The sequence below is a fragment of the Cyclopterus lumpus genome, chromosome 6 (genome assembly GCF_009769545.1).
Source record: "Cyclopterus lumpus isolate fCycLum1 chromosome 6, fCycLum1.pri, whole genome shotgun sequence".
NCBI lineage: Eukaryota > Metazoa > Chordata > Actinopteri > Perciformes > Cyclopteridae > Cyclopterus > Cyclopterus lumpus.
Window position 1 is genome coordinate 20,433,401 of NC_046971.1, and position 15,838 is coordinate 20,449,238.

The window sequence follows — 15,838 nt, forward strand, 5'->3', positions numbered from 1 at the left end:
TGGTGATAGGAAAACGTCCTTGTGGATGGGAAAAAAGGGACGAGAAAAGGGTAAATGACAGATGATAAGGAGACAGGTGTCTTTATAGTAACAAGATTGTGCAGCTGATTCTCCTTTACCCAAACCTCATAATGTTTAATCATTGCATTCTGGTTGCATATTAACAGAACATGTAAAACAGAGAACGACTGAGTGTTTCTTCAGTGGATTTTTGGATGAGCATTCAGCAGCTCAATACATTTAATTCAATGTGATGTTTTAGAAATGTTGCCAGAACCGGTGGGAATGAAAAAATGAGGAGCTACCAGATAAACTCTGTGTGTTCATCTGAGTAGTTTAGGAAAAGGAGATATACTGAACAGTGCCGGGGCGGCGGGTGGCGCTCGGCTGGGTTCTCACTGGTGAAAGGGTCGATGCTGGCAGGGAAGCGGTAGTGCACACAAGCTTGTATCCACCGGGGAGTTTTCACCTTGCAGCAGCGGCTGGACTGCTCCTCCTCTGCCCCACTCTCCACTCCTCCTCCTCCTCCTCCCCCCCCTCCTCCCCCCGATGGACCTGCTTGTGCCTCCTCCTCTCCTTCGTCAACCGGCTGAGCTCCAGGAGCAGGCTGAGGAGGAGCTGAAGGAAAGTGAGAGGGGAATTTAAAGAAAATCAAAAGAGACATTTTGTGAGAGCAAATTGGTCTGAGAGTTGTTATATGGGGAAATAAATAAAAAAAAGATTTAGTGTAAGTGTAAATCAACAAATCTTAAGGGACCCTTGGCCCTCCCTTAAGGCATCAACTTTGGGAAACCCCAGGGGGTGAATGAGGGACACTGGTGGAACAACGTCAGGGATGAAAGTGCATGGAAAGAAGCTACAACAGAAGACATCTCCCGACTGGACGAGGCGGACTCTTTCAACCAGGAAATAAAATACAATATATATCATCTACGTACCACTTGTGTATGTTAGGATGCAAGGTTTTGAGCTTTGTGTCCCTTGCAGCACCAAAGACCAGCGCAGTACTGTGTTTGGAGGTGAAGAAGAGCGATGGACACACATTCTAACTCACAGGGGATGATGCTGTCTTCATCTGAGCTCTCCGGTTCAATGAGTTTCTCCTTCGCCTTCTCTGTTCTCTCTTTAAACATCCTGACCAGCTCCTGCAGACGCTCGTTGACCACTGTACTGGTCTGACTGGCTGAAGACGCTGGACGTTCTTTCAGTCTTGGAAAAAAATAAAGTTAGATAATGATGATTTTAAAAAATTATTATGAATGTCCATATTACCTCATGTCGGCACTCCAAAACTCCAAAACACGTCTTAATTTCGTGTGTGTGTGTGCACAGCGCTCACATGTCATCTGAATTGTGCAGGCTGGACTGGCTGGGCCAGGCTCTGACAGGGATGCTTCCTTCATCATCATCATCATCATCTTCACTTTGAGAATGAAGGGTCCTACTGTTTGAGTGAAGTAGAGACAGCAACGTCGTTGGTTCAACTTTGAGACAGTGCTGCCTCACTTACACCGTTGCTTCCTTTTGTCAAACTAGAGGCCACTGCGATGTGGCTGCATGTGTAAATGTTAATAAGACACAGAATCTATTTATTGACATACATTAAGATGAGTTCTGCCTTTTGTGCTCACTCTGTATTCATGACTGTGAGGAATTCAAATCAATAACCACCTAACATTATGATTCAATGAGTGAATGAGCAAAGATTAATGAATGGCTATAGATTACATCCACTTTATGTCTATGACTCGGCACCACGCTGTGTGAATAGAGAGATAGAGTCAATACAGTTTTTAACAAGGGTTGATATCTTACATCTTTGTCCAGATAGTCCTACGGTTCCTTCCACTACTGTCAGCGATGGTCAGAGCAGGGAACGAGTGTGTGTTCAAGAAAAAGGGATCAGGAGAGAGAGAGAAAGAGAGAAAGAGAGAGAGGGAGAGAGAGAGAGAGAGAGAGAGAGAGAGAGAGGGTTTGTGTGCCAGGGAAGGCATGTTATTAATCCAAGAAACATATATAAGTGAAAACATACAAGTGAAGATAATAACCTACAGTGTTTTACAGGCATGGATGGATTATGAGTCGGGGGGCCCTGGGCACAGACATGTGAGGGGGCTCCCACCCTGTCTGCATGGGACATTCAAACTCAAAGGGTTTACTTTGAGAGAGTTCATATCCGTCGTTTTGCATCTAATTTGAGTAATTTTCTCTCTGATTATTGTGTATCTTTCTGGGGTGTTTTCTGTTTTTTTGTGTGCCAGTTTTGCTTCTATTTTTTGTATGTTCGTTGTCTTTTTGCTGCTCTCTATTTGTGTGTTTCTTTTTTAGCACCATTTTGAGCCCCTGACCCTTTAGGCCCCTGGGCCTCTACCAGGTAGGCCCGTTCTGTAATCCATCCATGTCTACAGGTAGGTGACATGAGTGATGATACAAGTGGAAGATTGTGATGCATCCATTTATTGACTTTTGCTATATTATGACAATATCCACACAACAGCCAAAAAGAACAAAGATCTGTGAAAACCATGCAAAAGTGAACAGAAAACAACACAAACAATTTAGCTCCACAATGATTCACGTGACCGACTGTGTTCTGCATAAACATCTTGTGTGTGTCATTATTTGTGCAGTACAATTTCACAACCGTGGGACCAAATAGAAAGATATTTCCAATATTCCTAAGCAGCACACAATGTTTCTGCAGGACACTGAAATCCAGAGCGTACAACAGACAGTAGAGGGCAGTAGATCCATTTCAAACAGCACAAAGCAGAGGGAAAACATGACAAAGTTCTACCCCAAATTATACATTTATTAAGAATTCATTAAAACCATAAATGATGATAAAATATAATTATATCACTGAAATTATCTGTATTTTATAAGCAAATGTTTTGCAATCTATTATCTTCTCAATGTTGCATTATTTAACCTGATCTCATATTAGTTGAAAACCCTTCACCTGCCAACAGAAAAGATTGCACCTTGACCCAAATAACATAATCTCTTGAATGCGTATACATTATGTGTGTGTTTGGTTTCACTGGAGAAAAAGAATAATGAAAGAAGAAGCACTACAACTCAAACGATCCATGCAGTTGTCTTACTCTTTATCTGCTTTGCTGTAGATGAAAGCATGAGGGGAGAGGAAAAGATTAAAAATAGTGTAATGCACAACCAGATCAACTGTTTTTAATATCTAAACTAAGCCTCTCAAAGAATGTTACGATATGACATAAATAATCCAACACTGGTGTTTACTTAATACACAGCACAAACTGCTTGGTAAAACATTAGATGTGAAAAAGTAAAAAACATCATATTTTGTAAGTTATAAGATGTGTTGCTGTCCTAATAGCAGGTAACATAAACCACTAGTGGCAGTATTTCATACCTTTGACGACCTCTGGAGGGGGTCACAGGGACAGTGAGGGTTATAATTTTGGGGTCCTGAGGGGTGAGGATTTGTGGGATATTGCTCTGTTCCTCCCCTCCTCCTCCTCCTCCTCCTCCTCCTCCTCCTCCTTCCCCTCCTTTCTCGTGGTCCGAGTCAACATCCTCTACATTGACTGCTGGACGATGGCTGAGGCTAGAGCTCTCTGGAGAGGTTGAAAAACACGTTTTGTTGATTAATAAAGAGCCTCGTAGATGATATATGTATGTGTATCTAGGACAAAATGGGACTGTCATACAGCACTGCCAGGGCCAAAAGCACATGGCAATTCCAAGCAGAGGCAGGGCAAGACAGTGTGAGAGAGAAGCAGATTTACCTGGGCCGACATCGGGCTAATGCAGCAGGACTCACCTGTGAACTCGGCCATGTATAAGAGAGCCGAGAGGACGAGCTTACTCATGTGGCACTCATTCAGTCGAGCTAATCCGACTCATGGTACACTGGCACAATTCTATGGTCCTCATATAATGTCAGCAGTCAGTATGCTGCCTCCTCTCCATCTCCATATACCTTTGTTAGAGACTGCAACAAAGTTATATGGAGCTGGAGGGCAGTCATAAACATACACAATTCCACCACAACACAAAACCACCACTTTTTTCTTCCCTGACAGCGTGCTCATGATCCTGAACACACCTTCAGTGAATTCGCCACGACATCTGAACTCAGTTGATCATTAACTGTTTGCACATTTCTTTGTTATAGTTTAGGACCAATCAGTTCCAGGTTAACAGAGCTAGTTTATACTGATGCCACATATTATGAGGCAACTGTTTATTGTTCTGGCTGAGTTCAGGTATCTACGAGGAATCTCACGATGGAACACATGTAACCTTCCACTCCTGGAGAGTCACCTGTGGGTCTTATTGCTGAAATGTCTGAGTCATCTTCAATGAAGAACGCCGGGTTAGAGAGACCTGACAGCTGACGGGAGGGTGAGTTGAGCTGCTTTGATGGGGGGCTGACAATTGGTGGCAGGCGTGGGTAGGATGGGACATTGGGCAATTCGAGGGCGCTACCATTGGGGGAGGACGGAGACGGGGAGCGGGACTGGAGCTGCGGGTGGTGAGGAGGAGGAAGAGGGGAGTGTCGTACGAGCCGGTTCAGTTCAACATCTTGGTGATTGTTGTGTTGCTGCTGTTTTTGCTGTTGCTGTTGCTGTTTCTTAGGCATCTTGAGGCATAAGGCTGTTGAGGCGGTTCTGGATATTGAGGAAGTACTGCTGCGTTTGGCTGGGGAACTGGGAGAGCTTCTGCGGGATGTTCAAAACGCTCTGGGGAAGACTGAGGCTGACTGAACCCTCTGGGGTTTTGGGCAAGAACTCAGTCACAGTCTGGGCAATATTTCGGGGGATCTGCGTTAGTCGGATCTGCGAGAACTCTTGGCGCAATTCAGGGGGGAGGGTGGGTAAGAACTTGGTAACATCAGAGAGCTGGGTGGGTAGCTTAGGCATGGAAGGTATTTTGGGAGTGGAGATGCCGTTCTCTTTGAAGAACGCGTTGATGTTGCCGAGGCACTCGGAGGTGTGAGGAATGCGCATCAGGCAGCTCTTAAATGCATCACAGCTGACGGGAGCTACAGAGGAGACAGGCAGATAGGCAGATTTACAGTCAGGCAGGACTGAAGCGGGAGATGGCTTCAGTAGACAGGCATGGTGGTCCGTCCGAATGACAAAGTCAGACTTCTTCTAGACAAGTGGATCACATAGTGACCATGGCCTGCAGTCGCCCGGCAACATTTACACTAACAGTAATGACATCAACATCGTGGGAGTGTGGATGTAAAACAGCAGCCAGTTAAGCAGCTTGTGAATTAAACACAACCAGCCAGTCTGCTAAGTAGAGGCGTGGTATAGCAGCTCTAACCGCAGTCATATATAGAACAAACAACAACAAAAAAACACAACAAATTAGAATAGTACATACCACCACAGCCGTCCCCAGTAGCTTCTTCCTCCTGCAAAAATCACAAATCATATGAATGAATGGCAGAGGAGTGGTGAGCATCAGCTGGGTTTGGATATGACATTTGTGTATGAACTTTAATGAGCCTGAGGCTAAATAATTATATGAATCAAGTTCTCCTTTCGGTCCTGCATGGGCTAAACATATGAGAGTTCTGTGTATAGATTATTTGATAAATTAAGATAACGTGTAGGTAAAACAGGTGGAAAGGAGGGAAAGGATTCTTTAACAGAAAGTGTCATGAGGTGAAACATTCATCAGCGTGCATGTTAAACTCGTGGACATTACTTTTTCACCAGCTTTGTCAGCGTCAGCGCTTTGACCCTCTTCCTTTGCTTTCTGCGGCTGCTGGGTTACGGGCTCAGCTTCTGAGTGGGATTCCTGGGTCCTGCTCTCTGCTTCTGGTTCTGGTTCTGATTCAGGCTCAGAGATCTGAACTGGCTCAGGACTTGGAGGTGGAGAGGGGGAGGTCTGCTGCGGCACTGCTTCCTCTTTTGGCTCTACATTTTTTATTTAATTATAGAGTTCATGAGATGTTAACATTAGAATATGCAACAGTACAGAAATATACTATGGCATATAAGATGTAGGGGTAAACAGCATTTATAGATATTATTATTATAATATTATTATTGGAATATGGCATGCTACTTTGATTTTGTGATTATTTTCTACAATCTAATGGGCTATTGGCAGTATTGTAGGGAACTATATTGACAATTTAAATACAAAAAGAAATTGCACTGGTCTTGATTCTCTACCTGTCTCCTCGGTGATAGGTTCCTCAGTCTCCTCAGCAAGGCTCTGTTCTGTTCTGCAGGACAGGACAGGTGACACAAGAGTTGGACCAATCACGTTCCACCGTGTAGTGTGAGGTTCCCCACATTGAGCCCACTGATCAGTAACTTGATCCATTAAATGAAGGTTGTATTAAAAGAGGACTGCAGTTAGGATGAACATGCTGGTATTTCTAGGGGACACCTAATACAGAATGTTAATGTTACGCTTTCAGCTATTTGGGAGAGTAAAACAACAACTGCAAACACAGACAGACATGTTTAGTCTATTTGCATGTGCTCATTGAATCTTGTTTGCACACTCTGATTATTTTTGGCTCCATTTAGAGAGGTTAAATCACATAGAAGTGGTTTTGAGGATGGAAAGTGGATGTGGCGCACTTTTAAAAGTGTAAAAAATTATGACATGGGTAAAGCCACGCTTCAAGCCCTGTGGTGGCTGGATATTACAGAAATAACATGATTTATTATCTGCAATAGTAGCACACATTTCAATATGTGATATGTTGAATTAAAGTCCCAATGTAGACACAGATGACTTATTATTTTATAGACTGCCCTTATGATGGTTAAAAGGCAGAATGTAAAAGTTTTTTAAATACATTTTGTTGTCTGCTAACTTAGTATTGACTGAATAACAGAAACAGAACACACAGGTTTCATCGTGGCTCTCATTGCATTTGATAGTGTCAACATGTGGACGCTTAACTTTACTCAGTGTCAGCTGGTTGTTGTTGTTATCTCCTCGTTGTTAGCATAACACCACTGACCACCTTTAACAGGCAAGCTTCTCGGCCTGTGACGCTCATTACGTCATGAAGTTAGTTTTAAATAACAGGTTGACGTCATTCATTTCACGACAGATGTTAGTCCAGTACCTAAACACGATGATGCGCTCACCAGATACTCACTTTCTCTGTCAATATTCACGCGCGTTAATCGTCAGCAGTCGAGACACAAAATGTCCACGAGCGTCGAGACACGATAAGTACCATGAACTCTGAGGTCGCGTGAACCAGATCACGGGATTTTACACATTGTAGAAAAACAACAACAATAAAAAAGTCCCGTTATATCTCCGTCCATCATTTCTACTCTTGCGTGCGTCTCCAGACATGAACCAGCAGCAGCAGGTGCGCTTTGTTACCCGGGTAACCGTTAAGCGGGGGTGTGGGGATGTGGGGGGAGATCAGCCGTTGCCAAGGGAAGCTGTGGTTGCTATGGCACGGTCGTGTGATGCTGAGGCAGCGCGCGACGAAGATCATGTAACGAGATCCCACGGGATTTGGGAGCTGACAGCCCAATGACTGCTGGATCAGACTGGGAGCTGAATACACAGGACTGAACCTCGGTTTACTTTCATGCAGCTACTTGCACCCCGGATGCACTTTACTTTGCTTTCTTTCTCATGCTACTTTAAACTTCTACTCAACGCAACTACATTTCAGAGGGAACTCGTGTAGTGATATATAGTATCTGATAGTTACTTTGCACATGTAAACACATGATCATCTTATTACAGACGATGCATTGTTCCAGTTTGAACTATACCCAGCAATATAAAAAGTCATTTAAATCCGCTCTACCTCCACTAGTTGCAACAATAAATGTAGCTTGTAGTCATCACGATATTTTCTAAGTTCCGAACTCTGTAAATATATATATTTATAAACATCAATATAAAACTCTTAAGTATCCATTCGGCACAGCACAAGAGCAATATGCTACACATTCTACTAACTGAATCGAGGGTCCTACAGGAAGTTGAGGGTGGGTAAGACTATATGCATTCTTACTCTGTGACTTTACAGTGGTCAACTTTGCTCTCCTCTTCTTGTGGCACTGGCAGCCTGGTCACAGAGAACACGCAGGGTCACATCACTTCACAAGGATGCTCGGCAAATACAGAAATGCAAAACAAACACTTTCTCAGTTGAACACAAGTTCTTACTCTTCTTCAGGCTCCTCCTGCAGCAGCTCTTTACTCCCCAGTGAGAGGCTAATGGACCCCTCACTGGCCATCTGTCTAATGGCCATCTCAGCTGTCTCTCTGGCCACCTCTTCAGCCACACGTGTCATCTCTATGCGCTCCTGCAGCAGACTGGAGAGACAGATTATACACTGATGTGATTGTGCTGTGCGGTACATGTTTCTAAAATGGTAAATGAAAAGTGTGACAAGAAAAGTGTCTTCTTTCTTTTTGCAGTGACTTTAGATCACACAGCAAAACTCTCTGGCCCAACTTCAGTTTAGTTTTACCACTTTGTTTCAGTTGTGTAATTACTGCTTCAACCAAGCTATAGAGACAGGAAGACTATAAGAGCATAAAGCAAGGCAATCCATTAAAAAGAGGAATACATTACAAATTACAGTTTGTGTTATTGCTACTGTTTTGTGGAAGATTTGACCCCTGGTCTCCTAACCCTTTAATCAGGGTGAATGTAATTAAATACGCACGCTTTATGTGCTCGCTCTTAAATGATGCCGATGGGATATTTAAAGCGGACATTTGTTTACGTTTGCAGAATTTGTTACTGAAAAGCAGCCTGTTGACTTCACTTAAAATACTGGTATAGTTGACTAGACAGGGTCCAGTGTTGTGATAAATACTCTTTACTAACTTCCAATTATTTTCATTATTATTTTATATGAAAAGAGGCATTTACATTCAGCAGAAGTGACTTTAAAATTGTCAAGGACTGCAGCTCTGACCACCTCCATTCTCTTGCACTGCACCCGTCTTACCGTTCCTCCATGGTAGCCAAAGCAACACCTTCAGCCTCTTTCTTGATGTCTTCGATGAACGGCGTCCAGCGGCCCGTCTGGGTCTCGGCGTCTTCTTGAGATCTTCCTCCACTCTCTGACGACTCTGGCTCTGGGTTGGACTGTGTCTGCTGTGTCGCTTCCTGCTGTTGGTTTGCCGTCTGTGATAGTGGAGTGAGGGATGTGGGCCGAGCTTTATGTTTCTGCTGGTCCTCGTTGTCTGAGTCCACGTCTTCTAGCACCATGTCAGGAGTGAGTTTGATTGAAGCTGCAAGAGGGTGACAAGCGCCGATTTGTGTGGAAGAAGGGATATGTGGTTGTCATTGGAAATGTTGGTGATGGATTTGGTTTTGGGTTTGGAGAATATGAAGAAAAAACAGAGACACGTTACAGGCTGGATTTGAAAATTCTGACTTGTATATCTACTGTACATACTAAAACGGATTGCAGGAAGGACTGCAGGTGCAGTACTCAAGTACATGCACACTCACATATGAAGAATATTCAGGAGGTAATGGAAGGTGTTATTGATAAGACAACCACATGACATCATTTCACATTGAATCTTTATTAGTCGTGCAGTATCCTAACATCACAGTGTGTAATTACATGAATGTGTTCTACCACCCAGTCAACATATGTTCAATGTCAAACCTTCTGAAACAACAGCACACCAAATCCCCGGGCCACATTTCACAGTTCAACATAGAAACTAATCAAATTGGACTACTCTTACACGTATGTCTGTTTGTGAGTCAACCTCTAATATACTGTGGAAAAGCTCACTAAAACGGTGACATGATCAAGACCCAACTCAACACAACTTTCTAGGAGCACAATAATTAGCAGATTTTTAATGAGTGGGAAATATATATATATATAAATAAATTAATAATATAATACATTTTAAAGTATATCGTTTATATTGTGTCCAAAAATAACAAAGTAATAAATTAACATAGCTGCCATTTTATTATTAGTTACAGATTTCTGTTAATTGTATGAGGAAAACAAATTGCACTGTGATTATTCTTTTGTCTCAATGAATGACCAGTGAATCATCTTTTTTTTTATCTCCTGTTGCTGTACCGTAAAAAGAGACAAATGAAAATGGCAACATGAATATAAAGGGTACTTTGCCATAGCTTAAAGCACAATAAAGTCACATAAGATATTAATGAAACCTGCAGTCGTTTCAAATAAATGGCATTCACTAAATGTTTCTGTGTCAAACAGAACATGTGCAAAATTAAAATCACAAAGACAAAAACTAATCTAATTAGCGACATATTATAGAATACACTTTTTAGTTCGACATCAGTGCACACATTTAAGTTGTAATACATTCATTTGAACTGTAGAAAGTACAGTAAGGTGAGTTGAATATATCTCTATATTCTTGTGTTATTTTACAGCTGCCTAGATCTGTACTGAGCTGCATGCTGCAAAGCACCTGTAGCTCTCCCAACAGTACAATATGTATTTTAGTATTTGTCTGTCTGGGAATCAGAGCGCCCCCCAGTCGTCTCCTCCTGCTGTTTAAGGGGCTCGCAGCGCCTTCCCCCCTGAAACAGAAGGAGAAGAGGGACTGAGTTATGCTCCGACCGTCCGACCAAAACACCTCTTCAAAAACTATGGGGCGAAAAACAAGAGGGTGCTTCAACGGAAAACACGTGTAAAAAACGTTACACATGTTACACAGATCCACGGGAGTTACTCAAATGGGAGGGAAATAAATAATGACTTGAATAAAATGCACCCAAAGTTAGTAAAGAGATGTTTTCTGACTGAAACACACTTGATTGAACTGTGAACTGTGAACTGTGAACTGTGAACTGCGGCATCCGGCAACAGCGATACTGACAAGAAAAGGGCACGCACAAGGTTTTGAATGACTTCAGGAAAGTATTATTAAGTGAATAAAACCTAAACTCACCTTTCTGTAAAACTTCAGCTGCACCCTGAGAAAAAAAGTTAAACAAAAATTAAAATATATAGAATGAGTTGAATCGCTATAAATGTAGTTCTAGAAAAATATCTGTCAACGCAAATCAGAAAAAGACAGTTTGAAGGGTTGAACAACAAGAGGAGAAGCAGTACGAAAGTATTTCTGTATTCCCAAAAGTTACCTCAGCATTATCTTTGGATGGAAGTGCAGGCTGAGGCATCTTCAGGCCCAGTCCTGACACGAACCAGCCAACCACACTGTCAAGAGACAAACTAATGAACAGCATGCACTGCAGCTGTATCACCCTTTAGACACAAGTTATACATTTTATTGTTTTGCAACATCCCAGTCTCTTTAATTATGAAGGACATTTGCAAGGAAAACATCAGTAAAGCCTGTCTGTGTAGATATATCAGTTGTCCATGTACTGTTGTAAGATGGATGGATGAATGTTCAGCCAATGACAACTCTCAGGTCTAAAGCTTTGTTTGCTCCAACTGGCCAAGCTTTGCAAGCTAGCTAATATTTGTAATAACGTTTTTTCCCCATGCAAGTGTCATTTGATCTTGTATGTTGTCTTGGATGAGAAGAGTGATAAAAAAAGCACAGTGATGGATAAAACCTACGCTGAGGCCTTGCTGTCAGTATCCAGTGAGATTCCACTGAGAGACTCGGGTGGTGGAGATAAAACTGGAAAGAAGAGAAAGACATCAGCGGACAAAGCAAGAATCCATCCCATTAAGTCAGAATAAGAGCAACAGAGATGTTAGTGTCTCTGTTGCGTACGTCCATGCCAGAGTGTGTCGGTGTGTGCTGTGGAAAAACATGTGCCCATGTGGAGTGCATTGGGACCAATGTACATTAATGTGTGTGTGTGTGTGTGTGTGTGTGTGTGTGTGTGTGTGTGTGTGTGTGTACTTTTGTCCAGAGAGGAACGGGATGCCTTAGTCGGTGGTTCAATGGGTACAACACCAGGGGGCACTATAATTGACTGAGGGACCATCCACTTTATCCAGTTCACCACACTGCAGCAGAAAAAAGAAACGTTAGCCCATTACATGTTTAGCGTTCTTTTAACTACCTGTATTAATGTGTGTGTGTGTGTGTGTTTGATTCAGATTGTCCATTGAAATCCAGCTGATGTACTTTGGACTGCTCAAAACAAAGGAATCCATCAAATGCCAGGTGCTGTTTGGTGTGTGTTGGTGTGTGAGGATGCAGTAAAGGTGTTTTTGTACTCACTTTGGAGAGAACTGAGGAGTCTCTACCTCCGACTCTTCATCTGACACAATCTCCACCACTGGGATGTGTGGGAGGGGATCAAAATCTAGACAGACAGGCAGACCAATCACACAGCAGATCAGCTCAGCAGTCAGGATGGTTCATTATTGATATTTAATCATTCAAAGAAATTAATAAAATAAGCTAACATCATTTGGACTTTCAAACATGACTTTTGTGCAAAAAGGCAAAACATGTTCGACAAATGATCAAGAAACATACCTGGCATTGTTTCTACTTCATGGATCTAGGACAAAAGAGATTAAATTAAGCCGACAGATTATGGTTATACCATTTTCTTACGTTTATTACATTCTTCTCGGTGCACATTAGTTGGTTGATATTTTATCATTTTACTTTATATCCAATGTCAATGCGATCCCCACAGAAGTTTGTCTGCTATCTGTTTGTCCACACAATAGTCCAGATGTGCTCAGATTGGGCTACAAATGGTGCTCATTGGAGAAATAAACTTCACATATGGGCCTCTTTTATGACCACACCTAGTACAGCATGTGGAGTGAAAATTGTGCCAAGCAGGGCCCCTTATGGGCCAGAGCTAAATTCTGTGATTTTCTCCTGGACTAATACTTCATATAAATATTTAACATCTTTTGGCAACATGATGTTAAATGCCTGGATTACGTGACGCCTGCAGAGGCCTGGGGATCCAGGTAAGAGGGTTGCCACATGAAGAGGCTGGTTTAAATGCAGTGAAGTTAATGGAGGAGTTTAACCTGGCTAAACCCCCTGCAGACGCCCTCAGAAACCTAATCCCACACGATTAGTCTTCTACGCCTGTGGGGACAGTATTGAGTCACACAGTTCCAAGACAAAGATCTTCTTGTTGTTGTTTGGCTGAATTACTTGAGCTTTAACTGACATAAAACACACTGTTCCTATGATGTCGGAGGCTTGCTTTCTGGAGAGAAACGTTCTGTTCTAGTCTACTACCTGTAGTTTATTAGTTTAATCTGTATAATCTTAAAGTTGAATTTGTATTAGAATGAAGTCCTCTTGTCTCACCTCGGTGTGTTCCTCATCGTTGTCAATCTCTTTGTACTTGTCATCAGGCTGAGGCAAACACCTTGGTCAGACCCTGAGTGACCCAGCCTATCACTCCAGACCTGGAATAATGAACACATGTAATTTACCTTTCAAGAATGTATTTAGTAATAAATATGCGTTGTTATCTAAGCACACTGTACCTTTTCTCCATTCTCTCCTGACTGTTGGTTTGGGCAAAGAAAGAAATAGAGAATGAGAAGTCAAAGAGAGTTTACTGCAAATCTCCCATCCTCCTTTTTTCTTTTTGTATCCATTAGCCATAATTACAAATCAAAATGTGATCCTTTGTCCAAAGGTTCAACTGACTTTGAAGTAGTTGTGTTTAGGGAGAACATGACGGGCTGACTCCTGACATTTCATAAAAGCCAAGTATTGACCATCAGTTTATCAGTGTGATCCTTTACTAGCATACATACTGTACATGTTTTTCTTATTGGATAAGACCTGATGTCCACCTGAACAGGCAACATGTTCACCCCAACACCGACACACTCACCCTGGCTTCAGAGTTGGACCGGCTGAGTAGAGGGGAACTAGAAGGTTGAGGCAGAGCGCTGACGAACCCATTAGACAGCCAGCCTAAAACTCCAGTCTGGGCCTGGCTGGAGAGGAGGTAAAGAAAGACAGTAATTTAACACACACACACACTCATTAAGGCAAACAAAGAAAGTAGTGTAAAGAAACGTTTACCTGTCCTCTGAATTCTCGTCAGTGTTATTCTGTGGATGACGCTTCCCTGTGGAATTAGCAGCGTCATCTGTTTCAGGAGCTTCAGGGAGTTGGGGGACCACTTTCACCACCCAGTTAAACATCCTGTTCAACACACACACACACACACACACACACACACACACACACACACACACATAGTTATCCTCTCAAAAGCCCTTCATCAACCATTGTTGATAATGGTGATGATAATGCTGATAAATTCATAATAACTCTTTCTTAATATCTTCAGGAAAGCAGCCACTTAATTTGTCAACCACAGAAACCCTTAACTGGAGCTAATGAGCTCTGGTGAAGGACGTTCACCTGCTTTATCTCTGCTTTTATCTCAGGCAACATTTTGCCAACCTGAAATTTCTCTCTCGACTGTCGTGACTATTTCTTTCACATTTAATCAAAGAGCCTTCTTTAGTTTCTCAGAGAAGAGCTAGACATCAGAAGTCAGAGACCAAAAGGCAGAGGGGCAGAGGTGATCTCAGGCAGCACTGCACCACTTTACCAACAGCATCCACAGGGGACAGACTGTCACGAATGTACAAGGAAACATAAATGTCACATGGCCCAGTGCATGGATTCAAGATAAGAATTGAATACAAAAAAAATAAAAAAGAGATATTATTTCCAGAGCCAGCATAGAGTGCCACTTGTCCTTAAGCTGTAGTAGTATCCGCTGTGACAATTTATCAACTTGTTGAGATAATCCACTTCAGCAAAGAGCCCCTGAACCTGCAAGATGTCCTGCTAACTGACCGCAGCAGAAAGGTCGAGGGCAATCGGGACCGATGTCAGAGAAAAGGTTTCACAAAGCATCACCAGCTACTTCCCCCGGGCAACAAGTGAGGTCTACGTCATAGATCCAATGTCTGTCCTGAGCCAACAAGACATGTATTGTATCGATGAGGCCAGGAAGGCCTAAATAATAATCTATGCTTCTGTCTATACACTATACACCTTATTTTATATACAATGAATTTAGAAAACAAACTCTAAATGTCAACAGTGACTTCTCTCCAATAATCCATCGCTTTATTCATGGTCAAATGTCTGTTGCAGCTAAATGTGTACTCTAGACACAGTGCAAGGGGAAAAGGGAAGTTTCACAGCTCTCAGGAGTTATCACATGTTTCAGCTGTAGGATTGGTTCTCTATCGGGAATCGGTTCAAAGAAAATCCACATGCAAGGCTTCTTTGCGGAGCGGTTTGAGCTGTTGTTGTGATCACAGTGTGTGAGATCAGATCTGTTCTGGCCTAATCCCACATTTTTTGCATTGGATTAAATACTGTAGCTCTGTCCCTCAACTAATCTACAGCCTTCTTCGCTGCTTAAGACCGGGATCAACTCCTGGCATATGTCCTCTTCACACCAGATCATTCTCAGTCATCAAAAGAGCATAAAATCAGTGGAAGGACACCCCACGGATTTAATTCCTTGTCCACGGATTGTGTTTTTAATTTAGGAACGATTTGCGCATTGAAGCCTTTCTGTCCTCAGATCAAACTTGGCAGGACAGACTTTGTCAAAAAAGCAAATCAGAAGCTGTAAAACAACATCTAATAACATCAACATTTATGATACATACTCATCAACTTCACCCACTGTCTCTTTACCAAGACACAGGTCATCACAGCAAGCAGTCAGGTAATCATTTCACCACCCAAGTCATCTGTCTGTTCTCTGTACAGAATGACTAAGACTTGTTTGTCTTACCTGCGTGTTTACAGGTGGTTCTGCATGCCGGCGGTGTAGAGATCCAGAGTGCGGCACAGCCAGCACAGGTCTGCTGGGATTTCCACAGTGGCTGCCTGGGGCTAACGGGATTACCCAGCACAACCT

The 15,838-nt window shown here is 42.5% G+C and overlaps 1 protein-coding gene across 1 annotated transcript; it reads right to left on the minus strand.

The window, feature by feature from the left end:
* Nucleotides 1-2,442: 2,442 nt before the first annotated feature.
* Nucleotides 2,443-7,428, minus strand: LOC117732658 (protein bicaudal C-like). Its single transcript, XM_034535727.1, has 7 exons — nucleotides 7,127-7,428; nucleotides 6,180-6,232; nucleotides 5,707-5,918; nucleotides 5,380-5,410; nucleotides 4,309-5,029; nucleotides 3,395-3,599; nucleotides 2,443-3,122 (listed from the first exon to the last, which is right to left on the minus strand). The coding sequence occupies exons 5-7, from the start codon at nucleotides 4,625-4,627 to the stop codon at nucleotides 3,104-3,106; spliced, it is 543 nt and encodes a 180-aa protein (XP_034391618.1). The 5' UTR covers nucleotides 4,628-5,029; nucleotides 5,380-5,410; nucleotides 5,707-5,918; nucleotides 6,180-6,232; nucleotides 7,127-7,428; the 3' UTR covers nucleotides 2,443-3,103.
* Nucleotides 7,429-15,838: the final 8,410 nt, after the last annotated feature.